This window comes from Pholcus phalangioides, unplaced genomic scaffold (genome assembly GCF_987345545.1).
Source record: "Pholcus phalangioides strain wild (caught in Gottingen) unplaced genomic scaffold, Ppha-v1.0 ptg000015l_1, whole genome shotgun sequence".
Classification (NCBI taxonomy): Eukaryota; Metazoa; Arthropoda; class Arachnida; order Araneae; family Pholcidae; genus Pholcus; species Pholcus phalangioides.
The window spans coordinates 96,899,148-96,925,651 of record NW_028301608.1 but is presented as its reverse complement, the minus strand read 5'-3'; the positions used below and the strand labels follow the sequence as shown (position 1 = coordinate 96,925,651).

General features: G+C 36.1%; 1 protein-coding gene and 1 non-coding gene across 2 annotated transcripts in view; both read right to left on the bottom strand.

The window, feature by feature from the left end:
• The window catches only part of Fbw5 (F-box and WD repeat domain containing 5), a 35,106-nt gene extending 25,032 nt beyond the window's left edge, over positions 1-10,074 (bottom strand). Inside the window, exons 1-3 of the mRNA XM_089244842.1 lie at positions 9,861-10,074; positions 3,983-4,373; positions 1,388-1,562 (exon numbers count right to left, since the gene is read on the bottom strand). Of these exons, the coding sequence (XP_089100968.1) occupies positions 1,388-1,562; positions 3,983-4,336 (529 nt within the window). The 5' untranslated portion in view covers positions 4,337-4,373; positions 9,861-10,074. The remainder of the gene's footprint in view (positions 1-1,387; positions 1,563-3,982; positions 4,374-9,860) is intronic.
• Positions 10,075-16,907: 6,833 nt separating this feature from the next.
• TRNAA-UGC (transfer RNA alanine (anticodon UGC)) lies at positions 16,908-16,979 on the bottom strand. Its single transcript has one exon. It is a non-coding gene; the product is annotated as a tRNA-Ala (tRNA).
• Between the last annotated feature and the right edge of the window lie 9,525 nt (positions 16,980-26,504).

Genomic DNA, 26,504 nt, shown 5'->3' with positions numbered 1-26,504 from the left:
GCACTTATATATTCCATATATAAGTGCATGGTCGCTCATTTTGGTTCGAACAACCCACGGTTCTCTTACGAATTGAATGGTGTCACTATCCCGGATGCAACTAGGGTCACCGATTTGGGAATTCTCATTGAGGAGTGGCTTAGGTTTTCTGAACATTGTTCAGCAGTGGTCAAAAAAGCGATTAGAATGCTTGGTCTCATTTTCAAAAATGAGTTCTCCTAAATGCGTTTTCCTAAAGTCATTCTTCCGCTTTTTCGAGGCTTAGTTCGTCCTGGACTGGAGTGTACTGTAAGGTTTTAGAGACCATACCTACAGAGGGACATAGACTTGGTTGAAGGGGTGCAGAGAAGAGCTACGCATGTCCTTATTGGCACACGGGGCTTGAGTTATGAAGAGAGACTTAATTTTTTGAATATGTTTACATTGGATGAATGCAGGTGTCGAGGAGATATGATCAAAGTGTTCAAAATTTTCAATGGGATGGATAGGATGGACCATGAACTTTTAGTACACCGCTAATCGACTGCTTTTACAAGGGGACACCAGTATCGATTGGTGAGGGACAATGCAAGGCTATGGTGTCGCAGGGAATTTTTCTCTAATAGGGTTGTTAATAAATGGAATAGCTTACCCCCAGAGGTACTAAATTGTAACATAATTGACACATTTAAAAAAAAATATGATAAACATGTTGGGGTAAATCGAGAAGCTATCCATACTTAGAATAAGACAACTATAAGTATTCTTTATGGGCATTGTATAATATTTTATCATGTGTATATATTGTCTACAATTTTTGTTAATTGCATTTTTAATTGGGTTGCTATATTTTTGAAATATATGACATCCATATTTTTATGGGCATCTTTTTCTCAGCCACCTCGTTGGGCATTTTGCCTGTTGTGGCGTTGTATTTGTATTTGTAATACACTTGCTGTTCTCCCGAAAATGCACAGAACTATTGCACAAAGTTTGTACAATATTTTTTAAAGATGCAAGACATATGCAGTTTTTCCTGATACAGAATTGATTGATAACGTTTTTCTTATTTATTTTTTGTCGGTCTCCTAAATGCATTCGTGTCAAAATTTTCACTGGGAATAGTGGGTACCAATGTAGGGTATATATGATCAAAATTTCAGAATGATTCACCCAGTATTTTCTAGAAATTTGAGAAAATGTTTAAACTCCAAAAAGGACAAAGACTTTTGGAAACACAGTGTGGGCACATTCTGTACGCTATAAAAAATACAGAATGATAACATTAACCATGGTTGTAATAAGCAACACCTACTGTAATATTAAATGGCTACTAAACTTATCTTGCTGTGAAATTATTGAAGACTAGGAAAAGAAAAGCTAAATCGTGAATTTGAAAAAGACATACCTTGGAGATTGAAGACAGCTATCTCTCCAGATGCTGTGTGGGCACCAAAGTGGACACCAGAAACCAATAGCAAAGTGTCAGATTCATTGAACTGGGAGAATTGGGTGTAGTTCCAACTGAAGAGTTTCATATCAGCACTGTATCTGACCATTGCTGGATACGTAGCATTCCACACCTGGATGAGAGAAAAAAAGACGTCAAACTGAAATTTGAAATCATTTTATCCAACAAAAACCTGATACACTTCACCAATGTTACTTCAACTGAGCTTCTGAGAGACAAAGGACAATCCCAAAACATCATGGGCAGACCAAAAAGATACTCTGGGACCTTTGACCGGACTGGAAGTGTTATTTCAGGGTTCCCAGCAAAATCTGCTCGATCATTTCCCTGACCAAAAACGCATACACAGGATTCCCACTCAAAAAATTTAAAAAAAGTAGGATGGGGTACCCCCTTAGATATTGAACATTGAAGGACCGGACACACCCCGCTTCCCATCTCAGAGAGATATCGAAGCTTTCCCGGGGGATGGGTGTATCCGTAAATTTATTAATTTATGTGAAAATAACAATGATATACATATATACAATAAATAATCTGGAGTAAATAATCATACAAATTGTGAGCATATAGCATCATCCACAGATAATCAGTCCGTAATCGTAATAGTCCTTATATAAATAATCAAAGAATAACTTGTATGTGATAGAATCTGGAAGTGAGTTTATCAAATCTAGAATATAACGATTTCGGCAATCAAGCTGTAATAAGATATAAATTGACGTCTATATGTCAGGTTCAGTGACCTTGACCAACATTTGTTTCCAGTATATATATATGTGCCGCTGTGGTGGTTGAGTGGTCATAGTGACGGACTCGCATCGCAAGGTCCTGGGTTCGAACCCCACCGTCGCCGCAGTGGTGGTCGGCCGAAGTTGGTTTTCTGCGGTTCCCAACTTTGAGGTGCAAATGCAAGCCAATCTCCCCATGCTAGAAGTTCTGCAGAAGAATATGGATGAGGTACAAGTGTGGTTTAGTAGTAGTAGTAGTATTATATATATGTAAAATCCCACCCTTCAACTGATAAGACATTTTTCTCATACCAAACTGTCTGGCAGTAGAGAATCCACGTGGTTGGCTGAAGTTGGTTTTCTGCGGTTTTCCAGCTTCAAGGCACGAATGTGAGCCGATCTCCCATTTGAAAAAGTCTCTCCGCAGAGAGCAGGCAGGCCTACAACACGATACTCACAAAACATGAAAATTCAAGCATTTCCATCCTTACTTCAGAAAATGGAAGCCAGATGGCAGCATGAACACAAAACAAACGCAACTCAACAACATAAATACGTTAGGGCCAAGCATACACTCAGAACATGCATTCCGGCATATGCCGATTCGTTAGAAATTCCGAAAAGGAATGTGTACGAGGTACATGTTCGGTTAAGTAATAGTAGTAGTAGTAGTAGTAGAGAATCCAGAGAAAAATGCGGATAAAGATTGGTGATAAGGCTTTCTTATTCTGAAGGATCTGAAAGAGATTATCTTATACGGGAAAAAAAGTGAAGACTAACCACTGGAATGGGAATTCATCCCATTAATTCATAATATAAATTGTATATGGGGATATGACCAGAGTTGTTGTGTGCAGTGTAGTAGTAGTGGAGGGGGCAACCAGAGTTGCGCTCAATTTAAAAGAAAGAAAGTGGAAGAGGGAGGAGGGAAGCACACAAAATTCTTTTTGCCCCTTCCCCCACAAAAACTCGTACTTACATCCCTGCCTGCTCTAATAAGCATTATCAGCTAAATCGATAATTTTTTAGTAGAACTACACTTTATGATGTAGCCATAAATAATCATTTGCTAATATTTTGTTTATGCAGATAATGTTTGAGTCATTTCAAAAAATGCTTTTATAAATGTGAAGAAATTTGTAAAAAACACAAGTTTTAATATTAACCCTTTAATTGCCAAGCAGTGAAATATCTAAAGGAGAAAAATTTTGAGGGGCTGTATTAGGCAAATGGAGGTGCCCTAAATGCTATTACCTGACAAAAACATTTATTGTCAATATTCAAAAAAATATGGGATGTTGCACTTCAGGGAACACACTGTATGCATAGATTTGAATAGTATAAAAATGATATTTATTGTTTGCCAACTTAGTTTTTTTATCATTGTTGAAGAACACAAAGCAACATGTCTCCTCCACATTTCCCTCCAAAAAGCAAGGGTCAAAAATCGCCCTTTCTTGGCTTGTCACGAAATAGGAGACATGCGAACCTTTGAGTCATTCTGCTGGTTATTATAGACTTCATGAACAGCTCACAAGTAAAAATCGATTAGCTTAGGAAATCAATCGAAACGAGATCAAATATAAATTAAGTTTACTTGAAAAATATAACAATTCATGTTGCTTTTCTTTGAGAGCAACACTGCCAAATAAAGGGTTAAATAGTATGAAAATTATAATGTTTAAACTATATACTGTATAATTAAGATGACATGCAATTAAGTGATGATTAATGAGATGACATACATGATTAATTAGACTAGGAATCAAAATTTCAATCAATTAAAAAAATAAAAATCCACCTTAATATAACCATCTTTTGAGCTGCTGGCAAACATATCGCCATTATGCGAAAAGCTGACATGAAGAACTTGATGAGCATGCTCTATCAGCACTTCCGTTTGCAGTACAGGTGTGTGATGTTTGAGACGCCTGTATTCGCCTAGCCACGACACCTTTCCAGGTGCAATGGGAATGCTTCTGTCAATTTTATAGTCCATGTGAAAACGGTTCCGCCACAGAAACTCGTCACTAGCGATTCTGTACCAAGTCCTACACACTCTGCGCACATTAAGCAAGTCTTTGGCATTCAGGTGAGAAAAAATGTAGAGAACCAATGGCTCTGGAAGGTAGATCCAAACTTTCTGTCCATCCATTGCCACTTTAGGCCTGTCTTTCACCGATTTGTAAAAACTTGGGAAAGATAAGAAAAAAAGAGAAGGAAAAATAAATTATTAAATACATATTACATTGATTGTTTCACTAAAATCACACAGATTATACAGTGATGCCTCGGCTAATGAATGCCTCAGCTTACAAATTTTTTGGTCAACGAAGACTTTTTTAGTGATTTTTCTGCCTAGGTCAATGAATACTGATTTGTCTAACAGACATTTTGGTTGATGTAAACACAAAACAGCAGAGTTGCGAGTTTAATTTTGGCACCAATCAATATCAGAATTACTCTTACTCGAGTAACTCATGTCCATCTCAGAATCTTTTTCCACATGCACCTACACTTATCTTTCTGAAAGTTTTGGAACCATTTCATGTAAAAAGACAGCTAATAGAAAATGCATTGTGAAAAAAAAGGAACTTATGCTTTCAGAACACGCTTTTTTTCAGTGCAAGACTCATAGCATCAAGCTGAACAGTCCAGACATTCTACGAGCTTTTCTTTTTGTAGGTAACACAGAATGAGCTGACAAAATCACAAATGGATGGGGCACTTACAAACTCAACTGGGTTGTGTGTACATTAGTACAGTGATGGACAAATCGTAAAAAATATATCTAGGGGCCAGAAGTTTTTAGGTGCCAAAAATTTTTTTACCAGAAGGAAAAGGTCAGAAATAATACTTCTTTCAATTTTTTTAGGGCATAGTGATCCTCTTTCATGTTGGCAGATATGCTGGTATAAATTGCAAACATCTTGTACTGCTTTCAACCAGCAATTTAGTAACTACACAAATAAAATTTTAGGCACCAATACCAATATTTTACTTGCCACAGCGACCTGGCGCATGGGATTTGTCCAGCCCTGCCATTAGTATGAAATAAAAATATCTTCAATATCTCTCATCGATCTCTCTTATCTTATGCTGTTTATAAGCAAGAGAATGAGTTCCTGTTTTGCCAATTCAGATTAGAAAATAATTGTTCTGTCTCTCAAGTCGAACACTTTTGCTTGAATCTTGCCACTAAGTGGATTTCATCTTGTGTTGGAAAAAATCATAATACTGCGCTGATTTTTGTTCAGATTCTCTCTATTCCTTGCAAAATCTGCAAAATATGAATTCAACAGAAAAACTTATAGCGGAGACACAATGTCTTATAAATGATCTTAAAAATAAAAAATATATAATCAATTTCACATATGTTTGAAGTCACCATGGCATCGTTGGGAATGAGCAAACAGATGCTTTCACATGGTCTGCTATACTCCTTGATGTTATAGAAAATGTGGAAGCTCTACTATCTTACCGTAAGTATGTTTATCGACATAAATCAATTCATCAGTGGAATACAGAATACCTCAGTTCCAAAAATGCAAGGCCGGTAAAGAGATTCTTCCTTTCAATTCCAGCAAGAATGAAATGTCATCATTTCTCCACCAACTTCCACTTGACGCAATTTATTACTGGGCATGGGGAACTTTCAGAGCTATCTTGTCAGCATGAAACTTGCCAGTAGTTTGTGGTGTACACGTGGAACCGATGAAATTGCATTTTTAATTGTATCCAAATGTTGTTATTGTACATGTTGACTTGATTTTTATTTTTTGTATTATGCTGTATTGCAATTAAAGTTTCCCTGAATAGCACAAATACAAGCCACAACAGGAAAAATGCCCAACAAAGTGGCTGAGAATATATGTATATCTTTGTTAGTAGATATGTTTGTACGCCTCATAACATACAATGTGAAACATTAGAATTTGTTGCTGTAGGACCCAAATAAAAAAAATAATTGAAAATATCTCTCATCTTCCTGTATATTTTCATTTACTCAAGAAATTGTTAATTTTTCAGTCAGGTTTTGCCTTTTTTATAGTGTTTATCAGTGTTTTAAAAAACTTATATTTAAATTTTGGGCAGAACCTGGAACGAATCAACTAATTTTCCATAGAAATCTATGGGAAATTAAATTTTTGATAACGAACATTATTCTGGAATGAATCATCTTTGTTACCAGAGGTATCACTGTATTCTATCATTGAGAAATGAAGCCATGAGTTCTATTAGTGAACTTGTTTTGCATGTAGATAACGAGTCACAACTTCTGTATAGGCTAGTGTGTGAGAGACGTTTCGAAAGTAACATCTGTATTGCAATAAAAAATAGCAAATTTCATTAAGCAAGCTGTGCATGCTGAAAAACTTGAGCTCTGGGGGAGTGTAGATAGCCCCCTACAATACTTTCACCAGTATATTATTGCAATAAATATGTTTAGGCCTATATATTTCGAAAGAAAGTTTTTTTTTAAGTTGAAAAGTTTATCTTTGGATTAAGTTTATTATAAATGTTTCCGCGGTGACTAACATCATGCAGAGATGTTTTTTGACAACACCAAATCAGATTGCCTACCACATACCTGAAAGAAAACCTTGACCTTTACTTGTCCGACCAAATGAGATTTGCTAGACTCTCACATTTACCCACCTCTGACAAACATTTAATTATAGCCTATCGTTTGAAAGGCTATATTTGGGCCTATTAGTCGTGGATATTCCTCACAAAATTACTGAAAGTTCTTTAATTTCTTTGGAATAGTACACCCTCAAAACAGAATGTTTTGCATCGTTCTGCAACAAGCCCTTGGCTGACTAGAAATGCTCTGCAGTAAAAATCCCAATGGTTGTGTGTTTTCTACACGTTTTTTTAAAATGCTTCCAGATTTTTCTGTAATAGCACTAGATAGTTCTGCGTCATATGATGCAGATTTTGGCACATTCTGCTTTGAGGTAGCAGACTAACAAACTTCTGCTAATTTTTTTCCTTTCAATTTAGCAATCAAAACATTTTCAGTATAAGGGCCACCTGGGGATTCAATTTGCGGACCTGAGAACAGTCAAACAAGGCAAACCTTTACAATGACTATCAACAACAAGGGTGCTTCACTTCATTTCAAATTCAGCTAAATATTCATTTTTTGGAGATGGAGTCTTTGTGTGATATCATTTTGTACTCAATAGAATAATAGAATTCAGAGAAATCCTCAATCAGAAATCAGCTTCACATCATCTGCGAATTCGATAACAATCTCATCGATACCCTGATCAAGTTTATTGATACAAAATGAAAAAATTATAGGGCCAAGGACACTTCCTTGAGGAACTCCACTTGTGATTCCTGTCAAATCAGAGAATTCCCCGTTCACCATAACCCATTGTGACCTATCTCTCAAGTAAAATTCTATCTAATTCAGCAAGTTGCCACCAATCCCAAGTATCTAAGAATCTTCTGCCATCTCTCGGAAAGGACCCCCCACCTGCCATCTTTACAAATTGGCTCCCAATGCCATGGTTCAAATGTCAATGGTTCAAAAGCAGGAGATAGGAAGCTGACATTCGATTTCATCAGTTTGCTGATAGTGCCTGGAATCGAAATGGTGTACCTGGCCAAAGGTAATAAGTGTGATTTGATCCTATTTGCTCTAGAAATATGAGGAAGTTCCAAACAATTTGCATATAGTCCATCTGAAACATATAATAACAAAGTTCTCCGGTTAGGAGACATCATTTTGTACTTTAGTAGCCCCATGAAACAAATAATTTTGAAGAAAAAAACAAAACAGACTTCTGTAATTTGGTACTTCATGATAGAAATCCATAGAAACTATTGACATTCCGTAGTAGTGGGCAAGTATGTCAATTTAAACAAAATGAGGAAGGGGCTCAATGTGCTTAAAAAACCCACATACGGCAATATTTCAAGACAGTAACCCTAGTTCTTAAGGGAATTATTTTAGTCCTAAAAATAAACCAACATGTACAGCTATGAAGGAAAGACTTTTTTTTGGATATAAAGTCAAATTGAACTCTGAAAGAAAAGTTATTCCATCTCCACCAAGAATCGAACAAAGTCCTCTCGTAATCCAGACAAGCCGGGAAATGAACCCGACCTTTTTGCGATCTGAGCAAGCAAGCGCTCAACTTGATTGCTCAGTAATTCTTGGAGGGATGGAAATTTTAGTGTTGAATTGCAGAAGAAAAGTGCAGAGTACTGCAAGCAATTGTTTTCACATCCAAATAGCCCTTCATTTCAGCTGGGTTGGGAGATGCAGTCACTCATTTGTTGTTATTACAAATTAAGATTGGGTTGACAATTTGATTAAATCAAAAGAGGGCTACTTGAAGCATCTGATACATTACAAAGGATGATAAGTAGGTGTTTATATAGTTTCTGACATCAACAAAGACTTTAAGTCATCAGAAAGAAGTCATGCTGAATAATATGTCAATAGGCATTTGAGGACGTGATGCTGAGCAACATATGGGTCTTTGTTAAAGATGATGAATAACAACCTATGAGGCGCTCTGAATTTTTATGCTCGGGAACGCTCGCTAAACAGGTGATATGGAAAGGATGCTTGTGATTCAGCGATTATTCTATCAGAAGATTCAACTACAATATCCAACTATTCTCAGGAGATTTTAGTTACAAGATCTGTTACCATAGAAGATTATTATAAATTTTTTTTATCTGCTGTGAAAATATAATAAACTCCCAGAGAATGAGCTTACCTCGAGAACAGCTTGATATCCGTAAGAATGGAAGCCAGGGCATGTCTACTTCACCAAACACCAACTCTGGCCATATCGCTATATTACAATTTACTGCCATTAATGAGATGGGTTTGAAATAAAAGCGCTGTCTATCGGTGGTCGCCTCAAGTTCATTAGGGAAAATATCTTATCTATATCCTCCCTCGAATTCGAACCCGGCACTGTAACAGCAACCTTCATGGTGGTTGACGAGCATCTTACCACCACGTCACTCGGGCGCTCCAGGGCATGTCTGGTCTAGTTACTTAGATGCTGCGTTAGTGTTAAATCGTGGTTTGACTACTTTAAATAGATATACACTAACCAGAAATATTTTCTGAACATAATTTCCATAGCAAATGGGGGGTATTTACCCAAACCAGGGCATCCAAAACATTCCTCCATTCACTAAATAAAAAATTGCCACCTTGGTTATCAAGGCTCCCTCCCCCCCCAACAAAAGTAGGGCTTGACGAATCCTAGGCACCCACCAGCTCACGATTTTAAAAACATTGATAACACACCTTATTGGCACCTAAAATTTTCTACATGCAATTACCAGCTCAGGGGGAAAAAGAAGGGAGCCCATTTTAGCCAGCATTAAGGCCACCTTCAAACTATAAAATCAGGGCCCCGGATCCTTTTCTTTCTTCAAAGGAAAAGAAGTAATCATGTACTAACGCATTAATCTCTCAACACATGTCTCATTACAAATTCCTACACTAGAGACTACAGTGCGATCGAATTTTTGAACTCACGTAGTACGGTATAGACATGATTGGTTAATTGATTTGAATTTCACAATCCATACTAGACAAGGGAAGAATCTTTCCATCATTATTAATAAAATCATGGGGAAAAATAAAATAAACAAATAATGATTATGCGTTTCCATACATAAGGGAGGGAACTTACCGCACTGAACTGATTTTCCAATGAGGAGGGATGCGGAGCAAATCGAGTTCGTCGTAATTTAGAATTATTACTATTATTTTATTGCTTCTTAATCTTCTGCTTCTTCACAGCGACATAATCAGCTTAAGCATTGATCAATCACACGACGATTCTTTTTCTTTCTTTCATGACCATCAGACGACACGACCATCAACACGACCAGCAGAGAGAGAGAGTCAAATAAACAACCAGCTCAAGTTCTCGACTTCGAGGACTCGCACGAAAACGACACGGTGTTCGAAATGCCACCCCTCCCCCCCACAATTTTGACACCGATGTCAGTGACGCGTTACCCGGGCACTGCCCGCGGGGACTTTCGATGTATGGGGAGAGGCGGCCCTCACGACCTCACTTACATTGTGTGGAATTTAGAGGGGCTCAGGGGCATTGCTTGGCCCGTGGGGAGCGGGCATGATGATGTTGAGATGGCCCTCTGAGGATGTCTGTATGGTATATATAAGTATTGTATTTTCTTTCTTTCAAACCGAGCGCAACTCAGGTCTATCACCATAGGCGGAGATAGACTTCGGAATTCTGGGAGGGGGGCACGGTCATTATTTCTGAAGGGGGCACGATGATGATGATGCCGATTCATATATGCAAAAAGTATTAGATCAGTCAACTTTACTTTTGACGCTTACCTTTTACCACTCCCCCCCCCTCCCGTATCTCCGCCCATGTCTATCACCATATATCTATCATGGTCTATCAATATAAATCAATACCTAGTCAAACCACTAAAGAACAAAACAAGGTCATGGCTAGGAACTATGCATTTTAGATGCCGTGTGGCGAGAATATGGAACAGTCTTCCATCGGAACTTGTATGTGTCTCCTACGCAAGATTTGCTTCCGCTATTGAGGATTTCGACCTGACTCCGTATGCGAAGTGCTTCCCGTTCTGACTATTATTATTATTTTTATTTTTTTCTTCCACTATAAGTGCATTTCATGCCTTCTGGGGTTATTGTAAATAAATAAATAAAATAAAATACATAGATGTATAATACATTGGCGATTTACTACCGAGTGAGTTTTGGCGGAAGGGTAACTGTGTGTGTGTACTTAACAAGTCTGAGTGCGTATTGTAGTGTGGTGTTTTTGATTTTTCAGTGTCGCCATCTATATTTCAGAAGTGAAGTGAGTGATGTGTTATGATTGAATTGCATTTTGTATTGTTTGTACGTCTGTTGTTCTCTGTGGCGAGACTTTTTTAAATGGGGAGATCGGCTCGCATTCGCGCCTTGAAGTTGGGAACCACAGAAAACCAACTTCAGCCGACTACCACTGTGGCGACGGTGGGGTTCGAACCCGCGAAGACGAGACGCGATTCCGTCGCTATGACCACTCGAGTGTTCCGTGGAAATGCTCTCCCCCAAATCTTGAAGCAGGGCCCTAGGCTCAGTGCCGTCTTTACGCATGGGTCCATCCGGCTACGGCTCGGGGGACCTCAAGAGAAGAGGGGGCGGGAACCCTTACAAAAATGTGATCTGGTTGAGATTTTCGAGAGTATGTATGCATGTAAATTTGTTTGGCAGGGCCTCAGAAAAATCACATGGTCCGGGAGCTCACCATGACGCTCTTAAGAAGGACATGTTTAGGCTGGGATCATTTGCGGGCCCACAGGCTAGACTTTTCACGAGTTCTTTTGTAGTGAATTTATAGCATTAAAAAAATGATGTGAATTGTCCCGGGCCCCAGGGACATTGCCTCACTCCCAAGGCAAAGGTGGCTGACTGATCTAATGTATGCGTATATATGATTGAAATCATCATCGTCATTCTCCCCCCCCCCCCCCCCCCCCAGTAATCATCATTGTGCCCCCCCAGACTTTCAGATCTATCTCCGCTTACGTCGAGGGGTGTAGGTCCCCCCCCTTCAAGGTCAGCCCCTGTTCTTGAGGGGGGGGGGAGCATGCATGCAAACTGAGGGTGTTCAACCTTTGGGAGAATGCATGTCACTTCAATGATTTGAAAACGTGTCGCGGGCCACTTACTTAAATGTGATCTACAAATGTAAAACGGGCCGCTTTAATGATCTGGAATTTTGCCGCGTTTCACTTAAGTGATCTCTAAATACGCTGTGGGACACTTAAGTGATTTGTAAATGTGCCGCGGACCTCTTTAGTGATCTGGAATTGTGCCACGTTTCATTCAAGTGATCTGTATAAATATGTTGTGAGTCATTTAAGTGATCCAGAACAGTGTTGCGGGCCACTTAGGTTATCTGGGAATGTGCTGCATGTCACTTGCGTGTGATGTGAAAATGTTCTGCATACCTCTTGTGGTCTGTAAATATACCGTGGATCTTGAACTGTAACGCGGTGAGCTGCAAATCTGCACGGGACTCATAAATGATCTGGAAATGTGATCCTTATTTGATTTTTACAAAATTATGTTTGACATCGTGGACCACACCAGAGGACTCAGACAGCCACATTTGGCGCGCAGGCCATGGGTTGAGCATGTATGTCGTAGATCATGCATGTACGATCAACCCATATATGGCTCGTGAGACAAATGTAGCTCCTGAAGTCATCGGGTGTGGCCCACGACAAATAACCAAATCCCTGAAGTGGCCCACGAAAGACAGTGAAATTTCTTGAGCAGCCAACGGCACACATTTCCAGGTTTTATCTAAATTCTAAGTGACCCGCGACACAGTTTCAGATTATTTCAGTGTCTCATGACACATTTACAGATCATTGAAGCTGCCAACGGTCCATATCAAGATTACTAAAGCAACTCCAAGCTTATTTTGAAATTACTTGAACGACCCACGGCCTGGGCCATAACTGGGGGGGGGGGGGGAGGAGGAGCTAGTGGGCCTGGAGCCTCAGATGCTGGTGGATCGGAAAGGGTGCCAAATTCACCTTTTAGCTGCACCACTGCACCTTCTACATTATATACGGGCACCAAAACGAGCCTTGACACGGTCATTGCGACCCTGCCCTCGGCACAAATCCAATTTGTTTCACTAGAACAAGGTACATTGGTGAATTACTTAAGTGATTGCCCGGCTCATTTCCAGATCGTTCGAGTGGATCGCAGAACACCTACAGATCACTTAAGCGGCCCACGATACATTCAGATCTCACTAAAGCCGGGATTACACTATAAAAGTTTGATAAAAGACCTTGCACAAAATTTGTAAGAACAACCAATACGCCTATTGGTTAAATTCGCATGAATACACAAGCGATACGCTTATTAATTGCATTTTTGCAAGCTTTATAAAATATTTTCCACAAAACTTGAAAAAACTAATTTCAAGTTTTGTAAAAGGTCTTTTTTCAGTCTTTTCTCGTGTAATACCGTTTTATGCTGCTTGTTAGAGATAATTAAATTAGCTCTTTTGGCACATTTCCTGATCACTTAAATTGCCCGCGGCACATTTCTAGATCGCTCAAGTGGAAGGCGGCACTATTTTAGATCACGTGAGTGACTCGCGGCACATTTCCAGATGATAATTCAATTAAGTGGCCCGTGGCACATTTTCAAATCCACTGAGTGGATCGAGGCATATTTCCAGATAATTGAAGTGGCACACGACACGTTTGAAACCAATGAAGTGACCCGCATATTTTCCAAAAACGTTAAACACCCTTGACGTAGACTATATACGTGCTCAACCTATGACCCGCGAGGCCAAAGGATGTGGCCCGTGACCTCAAATTTAATTTTGTAAATAACTAAGCAGTACATAATAGATTCCTCAAGTGACCCGCGACACATTTCCAGATCACTTAAGTGACCTGGGGCACTGTTCTGGATCATTTAAGTGCCTCGCGGAACATTCTCACCACACTTAAGTGACCGGTGGCACATTTAATCGATCAAGTGACCCGTGGTACATTTCCAAATCAATAAAGTGACCTGGGGCACTGTTTGGGATCAAGTCACGCACGGCACATTCTTACATCACTTAAGTGACTCACGGCACATTCTTACATCACTTAAGTGACTCACGGCATATTCCCAAACCCTTTTAGTGACTCACGGCATATTCCCAAACCCTTTTAGTGACTCGCAACATTCCTAGACGACTTGAGTATCCCACAACACATTCCCATATCATTTGAGCGTCCCGCGGCACATTTACAGTTCACTTATGTTCCCGTTATCGTCCATATTCCTCTGCGGAACTGCCAATGAATTGATTCATGCTGGAATGCCTGTGTATGTGTTGAGAACCTGACGTGAATCTTGTTTCTTTGTAATACTTTTTTTTTTATTTGTTATTTGTAGTGCCGCCATCTGCCATCAGTTTTTATAACTATGAGTGAAGTGTAATGGTTGAATAATGGTATGGTTGTAGGCCTGTTGTCTCTGTGACGAGACTTTTAACGGGGAGATCGTCCAGCATTTGTGCCTCGAAGTTGGGAACCACAGAAAACCAACTTAAGTCGGCCACCACTGTGACAACGAGGGGGTTTCACGTTGGATGAAAAAAGAAAGAGAGAAAAAAAGGCACAGATTATACATGATGCATACCCAAGCAGCACAAAGATATAGATATATATGGTAAAATATTAGTTTAGTTCCAATATAGATTTATATCGGGCCACGATATCGTTCTGGCTAAAAAAGGCATAGTCAGAGATAAATAGCTCTATATCGTGAATGTGATATATCAAATACTTAAAGGTTTGGACGATAGATGGCGCCCTTCCAGAAGAAATAAAAAAAAAAGTATACTTTCCTGTAGGTGGATGAGCCCTGAACTCTTCCCATCTCTAACTCCGTATCTTACCAACCCATCACTACAGCAGTGGCTACAAGTTGTTATTATAACATTAATTTACAAGTAATGGTTTTTTACTTGTATTTTCAATCAAATTTATTCATTTTCATGTATGCACAAATATTACAAAATAGAAATTGTGAGACATATTTATCATATTGAGGCAGATAATTGAAAAAATTATATTAAAATTAAGGAAATTATATATAATACAAAAAACACGAGAAACAAATTAATGTATTGTGTAGTATATTAACTATTTATTTAAAATTATTAATTTACGCTAATGAAACAAAAAATAAAAAAATATGCAACACAAAAAAGTTAAAATTCTCAAAGTATGGTAGAAAATGAAAAGATCAAAGGAAAAAAATAAATAATTTTAAGAAAAAAACACATATAGAACAAAAACAAGAGCAAATTTTTATAAATTAAAGAAATATGTGCAATTATAAAGTGGCAATTAAAGTTACGGTGGATAAGTTCTTGCTCCTCCTAAAATACCAACATCTATGATGTAAAACATACACAGTAAGGATTCAATTATAACTGATGAAATGATTTTGATATATAAACATAATTAATCCTATTAAAATCAAAATTTCATATGAAAAATTATTCATTCAAACGTTTTTAATTTCAATTCAAACGAAAACTTGTACGCTCGACTTTAAATTTTCTCCAAATTTTTATTTGAAGGCAATATTTTTATTTAAAGGCACGCGATATGTTGATATCTCAGCATATTGTGTATCTGATATATATATTTTTGTCAGATTCACGATATAGATGTACACACTGTATGCCATGTTCAGGATATAGAGCTATGTCTTCTTTGATAGATCTATATCAAGTCTATATCGAGAATCTGATATAGATCTTCCTCAGGTTCACGACATGAACTATGTTTTTCAAACTATATTAAAATAATTTATTGTCCCAAGTTGTTGTCCTTCAAAGTAGAGATTATTCACATGGAATCAAATACAAATTCGACTGAAAAATTAAAGACTTGATCAATTAATGTCATAAATAATTTGCACCATATAGGACAAAATCGTTCTATATCATAGTTATGACATCTGATATTCCTCTGACACCACAATATGCTCCAGATATTGTAATATATCGTTGTGCTACTGGGGATAGGTTAATGGGCATGTGACATTTTACTGGCGAACCGGTGATACTAGAAGCATACTTCCAATAAGAAAACGTATCCGAATACTCAGGTATGTCATTCATGTTTCAATGGGTTGTATAGTTATCAAAATAAAAATGCCACTTTTTTATATAGTCCCCGTGCCCCCCAAAAAAAACCCAATCAAAAAGTTGTTGCCCTAAAAGTTTTACCCGCACTTTTTTTTTAATGCTGTTCCCCCACCTTTCCTCCGTTTTTCATATTCTCAGCGAATATTTCACTTAGAAACGTGGAATTTTCTTTTGTTGGCATCAAGAGAGAGAGAGAGAGAGACATATGGCAAGAACTTTCTAATTGGGTTTCTGGGCACACGGGGAACGTATAAAAAGTGATTTTTTTAAATTTTAATCCAGTATCCCCTTACAACACGAATGACGTATTTGAAGTCTACACATTATTTGGATACTTTTCTAATTTGAAGCTTTCCTTTAGGGTCAACTGCTCGCCATAATTTCCGGCAAAGGGCCTCTTCTATGCACCCTGTATAATGTTACGGTGTTTCTACAAAAATATATTTTTCTTCAGTCATTTTTCTTAATGCGGCTTGTTTGACAGAAACTACACAGTCCTTAAGAACATATGTGTACAGACAGACAGACATGACCGCTGACCGCCCAGAGAGACCATCTTGGGATGGTTTGCGCTCTTTCCCAAAGGGATGGACGGTCTCGGAGAACACATATGTGTACAGAAGATTTTCTCAAAGAAGTTGAGGGGGGGGGGGTATATAGGTTATTTTTAATTGAAAAAAATTCAGCTGAATTGCCCCACTCCCTTCCATGACGCAAGCGCTTAACAACGAAATTTGAATGTTACGAGGTATAAAGGTTTCGACAGCTGGCTGATGCGAAGATAAATCCAGGAAAGAAAATAGAACTGCCCTTACGGGAAATCGAACCCCCGCCCTCTCATTTGTCGCTGGAGCACTCTAGACCAGATTTATCCTCGCATCAGCCAGTTGTGGAAACCGTCGTAGTAATAGTCAAGAGTGACATCATCTTCGGATACGAGATTTGAATCCACAAGTACAAGTTCAGTGCGGAGACAAAAAAAAAAGTTAAAAATGGAGGTGCGGGGGATCGAACCCCGGGCCTTTCACATGCAAAGCGAACGCTCTACCACTGAGCTACACCCCCACGATGATAGCAGTTTCGGCATGTTGATGCTATCAAAAAAAAAATATATATACAGTTCGTAAATGCTAAGGAGGTCAGAATATAAGGAAGAGGGTATAAAAACCATCACCTGTGTGCTGTGCAAATCAACGCGGTTATATGATTCACAGAAAATTATACGTCATTCAATTCTTTCATGCTTATCACAAATATAACAGCTATATTATCCGGCAATAAATCTGAGAGAAAGAGTGATTCACACAGTTTTCTATACACTTATTCCTCAATTCATCTAAAAATTAGAGCCGAAACTTTTGCTGATATTCATTTAAAACTACCGAAACCACAAGCTGGTCAAGAAATCGAGTTACTCAACCAGTTGGGTATTGAGAGCGACCTCTAAACGCGATCAATAACCTATCTTACGCGAACAGCAATATCTTTTCTTTTTCCTTCTTCCCCTAATCAATTAATTACTGGAGCGTTCATTGAGTTGACAAGTTTACTTCGTCTTAACAGCCGTTAAAAACAAATCTTTGAAAAAATTTACAAGAAACTTAGCTCCTGATCTGGATTTACGAGCTATAGAGATTAAGGTTCCGATAGTATAAAAACTTTTTAATTTTTATTCTATTTTTTTAATTATTTCGTAAGATTTTGATTCAATAGTGGCTTAAAGATATTTCTTTTACGCAACTGTTCTTCCCTTTCTCAACATAAATCATTTCGAAACAGTATCAGCCTTTGAAAATAAATTCAACTTCTCTTCCTGAGGTTCAAATGTTCAAGTTCCCATGTTAAGTCAATGCATCAAAAAAAAAAGAAAAAAAAAAGAGGCTTTTGAAATCTACAGTTACTGTCGAATTCGCGTATAACGACACCTCCGTTTTAACGTCACTAATTGTATGGCCCGACTGATTCCCATAGAGCAGCGTTTCTCAACATTTTTGAACCAAAAGACCGGTAAAATGTCTAAAACAATTCGGCGGACCACTTTTGTTACGTATTAAGCGGTATTCCCGTATTTTAGTTTTGTTCCGAATTTTTTTATACATTTGACCCAGTTTTTCAAATATGTTTATTTGAATTGGTAATGTTTACTAAAATCTTGAATATATAGCGTTTTTATAACTCATTATGATAACTATAGCTATAAATACAAATATTCATCTTACATATTGTTTGTCTTAAGAGCCCAGTTCCACTTATTTTTCTGAATGAAACATAGTCATCTAACTATGGGAACGTTTTTTTCGTTAAATGCATTTTTGATTACTGTGCTTTGCAGCAGCTTTTATTTTCCCGCCGTTTACCCATTTTAGCAATAAATAATTATCAAAGCTGTCGTAAATTGCATTTTTTGGCTATAATTAGTGATATTCCGTTCTTACGATCGAATTTTACCGTTTTTGTTGTTAGGATATGGTGGACCTAAGTATGAAGGGTGCAATTTTTATTTGAACCCATATGGATATTGCTAATATCAATTACAACAATTGAATAATTTTTCGTTCTGTTGGAATTGGATTATCAAGTTTGCCTTCGGACCAGCTATGCCATCGTTGCGGACCAATTCTGGTCCGGGGAACATAGGTCAAGAAACGCTGCAATGGAGAATGATGTTAATGAGCTTTTCTTATTAAGTCGATAAAAATGCAAAGACCTCGGATATAACGAGACTTTTCCAACCAAAATATTTCAAGAATTGGCACATCACATCGAGACAAAGTTTGTCGATTGTTCTACTGATACCCAACTAAAATGTGTGTGTGTGTGTGTGTTTTTTTCATGTTTGATGTTCCTACTTGCTCATCGATTTGACCCGTATACGGGATATTGTCGTATGTTCACGTAACTTCAAATTTTCCAGACTTCATCATTTTTTTGTAAATTTTCCATTTTTTCAACAAAGCTTACTCTAACTCAGGGGTGGCAAAGTTTTTTCTGTTCGCAGGCCAACATAATGGTCAGCTATAGCGTCGCGGGCTGCATCAGTGGTGCAACTTCGGTGTATAAGCCGCTCCATTATTAATTGAATTAATTAGTTACTTATTAAATTAATTTCGTCTCTAGAAATAACAAGTTTGCAAGCAGTTTGTTAATCAAGAAATCTGTTGTTGGAACCGATAGTTCAAATAATGATCACAAATTTAATTTTTTCACGGTACTTTTACCTTGTCGCGGGCTGCACAAAATCTATTTAAGGGCCAGTTGGCCACTCCTGCTCTAACTCATTATTTTCGCTAGAATCACGGATGAACATAATTAACATACTGGACACTTTATTCTAAATAAGAATTTTTTTGGGACTATCACTAGGCAAGCTTACCTTTACTCTTAAGAAGGCCCTGACAGGGGCTGACAAATTTGCATAATTTATGAATTACATTATTATTACGATGATTGTGAAATAAATATGAATATTAAAATACCTTATTTGCAATGTTTAGTTTTCTTTGGGAAATACTTTCTAAATCACCGCAGTTTCTTTTAGCATTTTATTTCACGACAAAGGGTTATTTATAACAAGCAATAATTGGCAATTCGGCTGACAACTCGCAACAGTTTTATCTATCAAAGGGCGAAGAGCTCTGAGAGCAGGGGCGGCTTAAGCGAGGGTGCAAGGAGCGCGGTGCTCCCGGGTGGCAAGTTGTAAGGGGCGGTACGTAAGCTTTTTGTGTAGACGCATATAAAATTTTTAAATTTTGAAATAATGAAAATTTACATGGCATCAAGTGCTGATAGTCATTTGAGTCATCCCTGACAACGAAAATGGTGAGAAAACTTGAAGGATCAGTCAGGTCCTGGGGCATAATTACCAGAAGCAAGAATGAACTCTATCACAGGTTATAAATTCTGGTTGCAATTTGCCACCATCCATATGCTGCAACATTATGAAAAAAATCGGGAAATTTAAAAAAAATTTCAAACTGACAGCCTCGTATACTTTTAAGGGGGTTGGTGCACGCAAATTTTCCAAAAAACAAATTTTCGAACTTTTAAATTTTCAAATAGGCCTACTATGAATATTTCTGCGTCTGTGTGTTCAAGTTTTTTTTTGTACCCGTACTAGAAATATTTTTTAATTTTTTTAATCTGAACTGCTGGCAGGCATTACACATGCTAATGTTTTCTACTATAAAATACTCTTTTCTCAAAAAACTAAGCTTTTTGTTAGATAAGGAACATTTTTTCAAACATCACTCATTCATATGTCTTGAAACATTTTGTGTCTCTTAACTCTACAGTGTAACATACTTTAACACGTAGATTTTTTTATTAAATATGTTTAAAAATTTTTTATAGCACAGAATATGGGCAAATTTTGGTGATCTTTGAACAAGTTACATGTTGCTGAAGTTAAAACTCGAGAAAAAAAAATAACCAGCAATTAAAATCCTAAATGCTCGTGTTAAATTGTATAAAGGTATCCATAGTATTTGAGAAAAAAAAAAGACAGTGCCAAAGTGAATAGAAAAATTTTAAATGCCCCTTAAAGGAAAGAGATTCTTCCCATAGGAAAGTATGGGAAGTCAAGATCATGCACCAATCCCCTTAAACTTCTGAGATACAGATTCAGAATCAAAAACGAGTTGTATTAGACATCTAATGCAAGGAAACCACGTGACTCGGTGAAGTTCGTTTGCCCATAGAAATGTACAGTTCGGTCTCTAAATATTGGGTTTTAAAGATTAATAAAAAGAATTGGGAACTCATCTAAAGATGAAAAAAGATGAAATTATTTATTTCATTAATGCTGGAATAATTTCTTTCATTAATGCTGGAATAATTTCTTTCATTAATGCTGGAATAATTTCTTTCATTAATGCTGGAATAATTTCTTTCATTAATGCAGAAATTATTTTTCATTGATTCTGAAATTATTTCTTCATTAATTCTGGAATTATTTCTTCATTAATTCCGGAATTATATCTTTAACTTTGGAATTATCCCTTTAATTAACTTTGGAATTATCTTTCATTAATTTTTGAATTATCACTTTCATTAATGCTGCAATAATTTCTTTCATTGATTTTGGAATTATATCTCATTAATTCTGGAATTATATCTCATTAATTCTGGAATTATATCTCATTAATTCTGGAATTATATCTCATTAATCCTGGAATTATTTCTTTCATTAATTTTGGAATAATCACTTTCATAAATGCTGAAATTATTTCTTTCAATAATTCTGGAATTATCTCTTTCATTAATTTTTGAATTATCACTTTCATTAATTTTTGAATTATCACTTTCATAAATTTTTGAATTATCACTTTCATTAATTTTTGAATTATCACTTTCATCAATGCTGAAATTATTTCTTTCATTGATGCTGAAATTATTTCTTTCATTGATGCTGAAATTATTTCTTTCATTGATTCTGAAATTATATCTCATTAACTCTGAAATTATATCTCATTAACACTGGAATTATCTCTTTCATTAATTCTGGAATTATCTCTTTCTTTAATTCTGGAATTATCTGTAATTACTCTCATGAACGAAATGCCACATGCGACTCATGAAAAGAACAAATCTAAATTAATTACAGTATAACTGTAAAAGCCAGAGTATTTCTGTTCCTTGGTTGTTTTTTTTACATTATTCTTAGAGTTGGGGGAGGGGAAGAATCATCAAGAAGAAGAATCATCATCTGTACAAAGTAGGGAAAAAATCATGAAAAAAGATGGAATTTTACAGAGAGTTTGGTGATTTCTACTGTGGCAGTTATATAATGGTGATCAGCGAAATATATAAACGCCTAAAGGGTTAATGCTTATTTTTTAGACTGATGGATTAAATCACCGCAATATTTTATTTATTACAGAAAACTATTTGAGAAAGTACGGTACATTTACTTTTATGAAGATTTTCAGTTTCAGCCGTTTCAGTAGGTGAATGACACATTGGGCTAATAAAACACGACCAGCGTTAAAAAACGTCAGACACAAAACCGAATGCTGCACGCGAATGAACAACAACGTGCGTGAACATGGAAATCTAGAAATAGTTCCACATTAATGTTGAGTAATTTTCGTGCTTTGAATACACGAAAAGCATGATTTTCAATGCGATTTTTTCACAAAGCCTTATATTTGATTCTCCTCTTTCATCATTCAAAAATATATCTTTATTTTTCTCCCCATATTTTCTCTCGTATAATGTTGACGGAAAGAACTATTTACGTGACTAAAATACATAATTTTTTCTTATGAAAGAACGCTTCAAGAAGAAGCTTTAAATAACGAATTTCGCGAAAGCACGAATAATTAACTACTACTTGGAACTAAACGTAGCTAATTATAAAATAATCACTTATGCTTATTTCTATCACAATGTACCTGAAGCACAGCAATAAAAAGGACAAATTGGTGATTTGTATTCTCTTTCGGTTTTTCCTTAACCTGAATAATTAAGTATTACGAAAACTGATTAATTACAATCAATTACTATCAAAAAGGAATTTCTTCAGTATATATAAATATTTAGAATTTATTCATTCATTCAGTCACAGATATTTGTAGTTCCAAGAATTATTGTTGGAAAAAAAAAATCCATCATTGCTATCCGACTATTTTTGCGAATTCTTTTAAGGAAAATTTCAATTTAAGTCTCTGCACTGATATAAATACATTTTATTCATGCATTCCTAGCTGCTATCCTACGCACTTCATTCCGAATTCTAAAAACAACGAGAAATTTTTGTTCCGTCTCAATTTTTTAGGAAGCATCACATGGGAGCATCTTCATTATTATGTTATGGGAAAATCGATGGAGATGTTTTTGAAGTGAAAAATGAGATCCTGAACATTTATATGAAGTTTGCATTCCAAATAAAACAGAACCATTCCCAGATATGCAAATGCGTTTTTCCTTTTTTTTTTCTATATGATATACCTATGAAATAATCTTCTCGTTCTTTTGAAAATATTCCGCATTTTCCTTTCCTTTGAAGAAAAAAGCACAGGATGCAAGTCTCTTTTCATAACTAGAAATTAAATGAAAAGATATAGAATTGTAGATACTTTAATTCTCATGCAAATAGAGTTAACCTGCAATGACATGATAAGCTGAAGGTGTGCGACATTTGCGGCCGTACCAGGCCTTTATCCATTGAGGTTAAATAATTTTCATATGCTCGAAAATATCTTTAGTCGTAATTACTCATGTGCAGTCGAACTTGGTTAATTCGAAGTCTGAAGTCCCCGGAAAAAAGTTCGAATTATCCAATTAATTTTATACTGCACCCGTAAAATGACTACAAATCGCAAGTTAATCATCAGCATTCTCATAGGATAGTAATAATCAACTATTAAAATTTTATCCTTAGTTACGAAACTGTTACCAGAATTTTAATAATTCATAATTATAATACAATTGATCTTAGCTGCTACATTACTCCACTGTTGTAGAATCAATTTGATCAAGAATTTCTTAATCATGTTTAAAGTCGGATTTACAGAAACAGTTCATGAACATCCGTTATAAAATTGTTCCACAAATTTTGCTTGTCATTCATATGTTATCAAGGAAATGTACTTTCATTAACGTATTACAATTTGTATTTTCCGCTACTTTCTATACTCTTAATAACGATAAAAAGGTTCAGATTTTGAATGGTAGACACCTTGATCTCAATTAGGCTGAAAAAAAAAAAAAAACATAATCGGTATTAAGTTCCATACATTCTCGACGCACTCCAGCTGATCAATGTAAAAATGGACATTAAATTATCAAAAAAAAAAAAAAAAAAAAGAGTAGAGGAAAAAGACAGAATTTTCAAATTTTTATTTGTTTTTAAAGATTTTTTGTTTAACAACTTGCAAGGAGCAAAATCTGTCTTCTTGTAGAATTTATTTAAACTAAATTTGCTCAATATGATTATGATTCCTCCCTCCCAACTTCAAAATATCCAGTAAATTCGAAAAAAAAAATTTGAATTAAACAAGAAATTTCAACATTAAATTAGATAGAAAACTCAAGAAGAGTTCGTAAAAGATCGAATTACCTGAAATTCGAATTAACCAAATTCTACTGTAGTACAGAAAAGTTTGAACTTGACTAGAGTAGTGGTTCTTAACCTTTTTTCCCATCTCGCACCCCCAGTGCAATGCGATTTACCTTTATGCACACCTCCTTGGCTAATGCATTTTCTATTTGTTAGAACATGTAAATTACCCAAATTAGTCAACATATAAATTATCCAAATTAGTCAACATATAAATTATCCAAATTAGTCAACATATAAATTATCCAAATTAGTCAACATATAAATTATCCAAATTAGTCAACATATAAATTATCCAAATTAGTCAACATATAAATTATCCAAATTAGTCAACATATAAATTATCCAAATTAGTCAACATATAAATTATCCAAATTAGTCAACATATATTAACATATTATTAACATATAAATTATAAATCCAAATTATTCCAACATGTGAATTATTCGAATTAACTAAGTTCTACTGTTGTACAGAAATATTTGTAGCCTTTTTTCCCCATCCCGCACTCCTAGTGCAATGCGATTTACCTTTCCGCACCTCCTTGGCTTTTTTATTTGTTAGAACATATAAATTTTTGTAATTAATTACATTGTTTATCCACCAATTAAATTTTGTAAATTCTCTCTCTTCCACAGTATTTTAATAATTATAGCTTATATTTTATAATTTCGCATTATTTAATTCCTTTACCATTTTTGGCTCTGATTAATTTTTGGCTCAAAATTAAATTCAAAAACTTAATTGAAAAAAATATTTTTCAGCATTTTTTTTTTGCAATTTGAGAAAAAAATATTTAATTTATTTATTTATGTTCTTCACTTGTTAATTTCAGTTATATAACAACAATATATATTTGTTTGGTACTTTTTGATGTTTTCCTGAGTCACACTCACAGTGACAGTATATTACTTGACAATATGAAAATAATCTAAGCGCAGCATGTGTTAGTACGAATGTAAACAATCCTAAAAATATTTTGAGCATTAATGGTATTTTTCCTCAGTCGAAATGGGACATAAGTACTATCGCTAGACGGAAAAACTTTTGCAACGCATATTTCGCGTGATAAATTTCTGCAAGCGGGAGCTAAAAAAAACGAAGTGCTTTATAATAAACGCAAGACCTTTTTAGAGGATGAACTCAACCAGGCACGGATCAAGGGTTTCTGATGACCAGGGTCCGGATGTTGATGACATTTGCATTTTTTGAATTTTTCAATACTTTTTCACTTTTTAGACATTTTCCAGGTTTTAAGGCATTTCTAGGATATTTTGTCACTTTTGCAATTTTTACAAAATAAAAAGTAGGCTAAAGTTAAAAAAAAAATGCATTACTCTCATCACTAAACTTTTCAGTCCTTGCAAAAAAGTAAGGAACTTATTGCTGTCGATAAAGTCATTGTGCTGAAATTGGAGTAATCCAATTTTTTATCACGAAATTTGAAAATGCGGAAAAAAGCGGAATTATTAGATACAGAACAATTTTTTGAGTGTACGGGAATGTGTAAAAGTTTTGAGAAGTTGAAGGAAAATTAACACTGTGAGTAGATCAGAACCCCCCCCCCCCCCCCCCCCCCAATAACATCTAATGACGTTGAGAGAAGTTTCCTATCTTTTTCAGAAATTTCTATTCGGTCTTGTAGATTTCCTAATCCACTCATAAATTATGAGTTGTTTATTTGAAAAGATGACACATATATAGGCAATTTTTGATAAAATCTAATGGGAATCAATGTGATTTTTAATAGATACTATAAAAATTTTTTTTCTTTGACCTCCAGTTAATATAATGACTGGTTCAGTTTTTAAAGAAATTAGTCCCGAAAAAGAGGAAGAATGACTCCAGGAGAATGTGAAGAGACCTTTTTCGGAGTGAAACCGAGCATTCTATTCGATTTTTTGACCACCGCTGAACGATGTTCAGAAAATCTAAAGCCGCTCGTCAATGAGAATTCCCAAAATCGTGGACCCTAGTTGCATCCGGGACAGTAATACCATTCAACTCGTAAGTGAAACGTGAGTTGTTCGAATCAAAATGAGCGACCCATGCACTTATCAACACTAAAGGTCATGCTCCATTCATTTGCCCATGTATTGCGATCATATTCAAGTTCGTCTGGAGCATATCTCTATCGCTGCCCCCATTGATTTCGAGTTATTTGCGAATTTTCTAGAAATCCCATCGATACACCTGTTTGAGTTTATCGATAAAAAGTGAAAAAGGAGTAGGACCAACTTACTTCAATAATTGTGTTAACTATTACAAGGGCCTCTTCATGAAATTTGGAGGGGGGGGGGGGTAGGGTGCTCACACAAACAGTTTCATCCTCCAGCTTCCGACGCCAATGGGGGATGGCTGGTAGGCCTGCAATCCATGCGTCCGAAAGGGGCGCCACTTTGGAGGGCGTTCTAAATCAGAGATAAAATGCGAAAATATTTTTTTACAAAATATTCTTTAAATTCTTTAAAAATATTTTTTTATGAAAATACCAAAAAAAAAAAAAAGAAAAAAGAAAAAAAAGACTTCTG